The 4,233-nt window shown below is 33.7% G+C and overlaps 2 protein-coding genes across 2 annotated transcripts; one reads left to right on the top strand and one right to left on the bottom strand.

The window, feature by feature from the left end:
- Positions 1 to 422: 422 nt before the first annotated feature.
- Positions 423 to 2,021, top strand: LOC129885578 (uncharacterized). The gene is made up of 4 exons (XM_055959907.1): positions 423 to 754; positions 837 to 972; positions 1,168 to 1,709; positions 1,796 to 2,021. Exons 1-4 carry the CDS (start codon positions 423 to 425, stop codon positions 2,019 to 2,021), a joined length of 1,236 nt encoding a protein of 411 aa, XP_055815882.1.
- A 761-nt stretch (positions 2,022 to 2,782) lies between these two features.
- On the bottom strand, positions 2,783 to 4,233 carry LOC129886837 (uncharacterized). Its single transcript, XM_055961707.1, has 2 exons — positions 3,879 to 4,233; positions 2,783 to 3,217 (listed from the first exon to the last, which is right to left on the bottom strand). The coding sequence occupies exons 1-2, from the start codon at positions 4,227 to 4,229 to the stop codon at positions 2,783 to 2,785; spliced, it is 786 nt and encodes a 261-aa protein (XP_055817682.1). The 5' UTR covers positions 4,230 to 4,233.

The raw sequence follows: 4,233 nt of genomic DNA, 5'->3' as shown, positions 1-4,233 counted from the left end.
CTTTAAATATATATATATCTAGACATTTAGTACATTTATATCATAAGTAAATATTATTATGTTTCCAAGAAGATGAACCATCCGTCAAGGATGTATCAGCACACCAAATGGAACCACAAAGAGCAGATACTGATCAGCTTATTGCTGATTCTGATACATTACAGGTAATGTATCAGATTCTTTACTGAGATAAAGTCAACATTATTATTTTTTTTAATGACGTTATACATTACGTGTAGAACACTGGAAAGAAAGATGGAAGAGTAGCTGATGATAAATCTGCCAAAGTAGAAGAGCAAGTTGAGGAGATTGAAAAAGAAAAAATCAAACCAAGCACATCAGAATCTAATACTTCAGCACCATTTTCGACCGAAACTCTGGATGTGATAGATGCTCTAATATACGGACTTCCATTACCAGCCATGCCATTGACAACTGTTAGTCATGAGCAAGTTCAGGATGAATGTCTATTACGCGATAGCCAGCTACCAACCACTCTTCCATCAAAAGCTAATGTATTGTCTGACGATGCAAAGACAACATCTCGAAGAAGCAGGATTCCTTCGAAGATCTTACAGTCGCCGTATCTTTCAAACTTTGGGTCGAGTGAAAAGGGAAAGGAAAATTTGTCAGATGTTACGCATCAGACACACCCTTTTGAAGGTTTTGGTATATGCTATCAACCCCCTTCCGAGCTTGTCACAGACTACTCTCAATGGATAGATAAAGGACTTCTAAAATCACATGGCAACAAGTAAGTATGACATATTCAACTTATACCCATACAAGTTGTGTATTATATTTGTTATGTTATTAAACTACAAGTTTCCATTCAGGAATTCGAAGGAGGATCATTACAGATCTAAGTGCTCTTCATTCGGCTTTGAAAAAATGGACTTTGTTGTGGCATTTCCTAAAGATAAGAGCTGGTTTTACCTAATGTCACAGCCGGACAGATGGTGGAACGATGAGGTAAAAATTTCATCATAAATAATATGATACAACTCATAATAACTACCTGATACATACATATTAATGTATCTGATACATAGATAGATAAATGTATCTGATACATACATAATCTGATATATGATGCTAGTTGTTATATAACTAATACTTTCTTAAAATGTGCAGCACATCGATGTAATATTTTACTACCTTCGGAAGAAATCGAAGATGCAGTTGAGCAATCAGTATCGATACACAACGACAAATTGCATTTTCAAAAATTACATCGAATATGCATACACACGCTACTATCACCTTCCACCTAACATTTCTACACAAGAAGATATGGCAAGATCCACTGTTACAGCTCATCAAGAGAGATCCGTGAAGAACATAATAAGAGGTTTCTCAATACCAGCCGGTTTGCCCTGGCATTTGGTAGATGAGATATACATTACAGTAAACTGCGACATGGATTTTCATTGGGTTCTTGCGGTAGTTGTGTTGAAAGAGAGGTTGATACGTGTGTATGATTCATCGCCTAGACGAAGAAGTAGCAACCCTTCCCAAGAGATCCAAAAGATAGCAGCAATGCTACCAACATACCTGCAAGACAGTGGTTTCTTTGACAACAACGAACGTACTGATTGGTCGTCTCTTGATTCATACAAGGACAAATCAACCGGTAATATGCTTGAACCACATCACCCATTAGCAGTTGAGTATGTTGAAGGAATTGCGCAACAGGGAAGTGGCAGCTTGTGAGTATTAACATCGGCTATGTATACCTAAATCATTCATATGTCAATTTTACTTTTTTTAAATTCCTGTATTCCTTTATTAGCAGGGATTGTGGAGTTTTCCTGGCCATGTTTGCTGAATATCTTAGTGATGGAATTTCTATTCCAAGTACCGTACTAAACGCTGAATTCTTCCGTTCAAGATATGCCGCACTCTTATGGAGATATGGTTGTCAGAAGGCCATGGATGGTTATGTTAGCGATAACGACGATCCAAAAAAACCAAGAAGAGACATATCTCCAAACCAAAGAGAACTGATTGATGTCCAATAATTTTTTTTTGATAGTAAACATTTTAGGTGATTCTGATTCTTCCAATGTATCTGATACATAAACTGTAATGTATCAGATTTAGTATATTTTAATATTTCCATACCTCAGATTTACTATGTTTTTCTCTGGTGTCAAAATGAAATATAAATTCTAAGTTTATGTTTTATATTATACTGTATCAAAACGTATCGAGTATAATATTCATAAGTGTCACATTTTGTGAATTCTGATACATGAATCAAGTTTTTTTTTATTAGGATACATCATGCACATGTATCAGATTCTCATTTCTCAATATTTAATGATTCTGATACATTAATTTTTTGCATAAGAATTCTATGTCTCAAGATTTAAAGTATATGATACATCTTGTTTATGTATCAGATTCATATTTATCAAGATTTACTGCATATGATAATCTACAACCTATATCAAATAGGATCTTATGTATCACCAACAACTTTTGTGTAATTATGATTGTCGAAAATGCAAGAATGTTTATGTTTGGGAAAATAACGATCCAAAAAATAAATCATGTGAGATTTGTCATTAATCCAAGTCATGGCGAACCGATGGACGTCCTGTATTTTATTTTAAAAAAAATTGTAGCAATAAAATGTTCTAATCTTGATACATAAAAAAATTGTCATTAAAAGATTTTTATATTTATGTCACGTGTCAAACTCAAATATAAATTATAATAATAGATGTTATTTTATGATTCAATTAGAATGTACACCGAGATACCACAAACATCATATCTATTTAGGAATGAAATTACAAGTCTTTCTGTTGTGGCCTTCGTGGCCACAACGTCCACAAGAATTTGTGCTACTTGTTATTTTCTCATTAGCGAACTTTTTTTTTCCTTTCTTTGGTCTTCCTGGCATCCTTTTGTATATTGGCGGCAACACAATTTCTTCCAAAATTTCCTTCGGAGCAGTCCAGTCTTTCTTATCTGGCATTGGAACCATTGGTAATTCATAAGTATTTGCCAACGCCTCTGGTTTGTAGTAATCAGAACAATATGGGTGCAGGTCAGTAATGTTCTTGCTCTTCAACACTGCAATTGCATGTGGACATGGTATCTCGTCTAGTTGAAATCTACCACAAGTGCATGTTTTTCTCTCTAGACACACAATGTATCTTATACCTAATTCGTAAACAGAATAAAGATACTCTGATGAAGCAACAACCTGCAGAAATTATATTTCAAATTTATGTATCAGTACTGCTTCCTCACATACACAACTATGTATCAGAACTGATGTTAAAGGGTAATAATTATCACAGGATATACATATCAGATGAATCAACAGCCAGCAAGAAATAAATTTCACATATATGTATCAGAAAGTACGTATCAATTACAGAAATGATGTATCAGAACTGATGTATCAGTATGTATTTTAAACATGTTATGTTTATATGTGTCAGTACTTATGTATCATCTACACTAATAATGTACTTATGTATCATCTACACTAAGAATGTATCTACACTGATGTATCAGTATATATTTAGAACAATTTATGCATAACTGATTAATCATCAGACTGAAGGAAAATAATCTTTACATATATGTATCAGAACTTATGTATCAAATGTAGAACTTATGTATCAGAATTGAAGTTTCATTATTTAATTAACACATGTTATACATAACTGATGAATCATCAGCCACCAAGAAATAAATAACACATATATGTATCATAAAGTATGATTCAATTACAGAAATGATGTATTAGAACTGATGTATCAATATATATGTATCAGAAAATATGTATCAGAAAGTATCTATCATGTACCAGAACTGATGTATCAGTATATATGCGTCAGAAAGTATGTATCGTGTACCTTCATTCTCGAACACTTGATCGTGTTTGAAACTAGGATATCTTCGAATTTTCTACCCAAAGTATGTTTTGTATAAGATGCTATTTCTCTATTTTTGCAGTTCCAAGAACCAAATAACATTCTCGTTTGCTCCAAAAAGTCAATTATAGGCAGCTCTCGTGCTTCAACAAGACATCCATTGATACATTCTGCGATGTTAGAAGTCATCATTATACCCCTGTTGACAGTGGCATGAACCCTTGACCACTTTTCGTATCCTGCATTTTTTAAATATTGTGCCACCCGTTGATCGATTCTTTCAACTTTGGCCATTAATTTATCGACTTCATCTTTTCGGTATGCCTTGGCCATTGAA

Source organism: Solanum dulcamara, chromosome 1 (genome assembly GCF_947179165.1).
Source record: "Solanum dulcamara chromosome 1, daSolDulc1.2, whole genome shotgun sequence".
Lineage (NCBI taxonomy): Eukaryota > Viridiplantae > Streptophyta > Magnoliopsida > Solanales > Solanaceae > Solanum > Solanum dulcamara.
Note: the sequence above shows the minus strand (reverse complement) of the source record. Positions and strands in the feature narration are given on the sequence as shown.

What these genes read in the sequence shown, in the direction of transcription:
- LOC129885578 (XM_055959907.1), top strand. Translation starts at nt 423, where the DNA reads ATGCCATTGACAACTGTTAGTCATGAGCAAGTTCAGGATGAATGTCTA. An exon ending in CTAAAATCACATGGCAACAA is followed by an intron (nt 755 to 836) that starts GTAAGTATGACA and finishes GTTTCCATTCAG; the next exon opens with GAATTCGAAGGAGGATCATT. An exon ending in CAACAGGGAAGTGGCAGCTT is followed by an intron (nt 1,710 to 1,795) that starts GTGAGTATTAAC and finishes CTTTATTAGCAG; the next exon opens with GGATTGTGGAGTTTTCCTGG.
- LOC129886837 (XM_055961707.1), bottom strand. Translation starts at nt 4,229, where the DNA reads ATGGCCAAGGCATACCGAAAAGATGAAGTCGATAAATTAATGGCCAAA. An exon ending in TCAAGTGTTCGAGAATGAAG is followed by an intron (nt 3,218 to 3,878) that starts GTACACGATACA and finishes TAATTTCTGCAG; the next exon opens with GTTGTTGCTTCATCAGAGTA.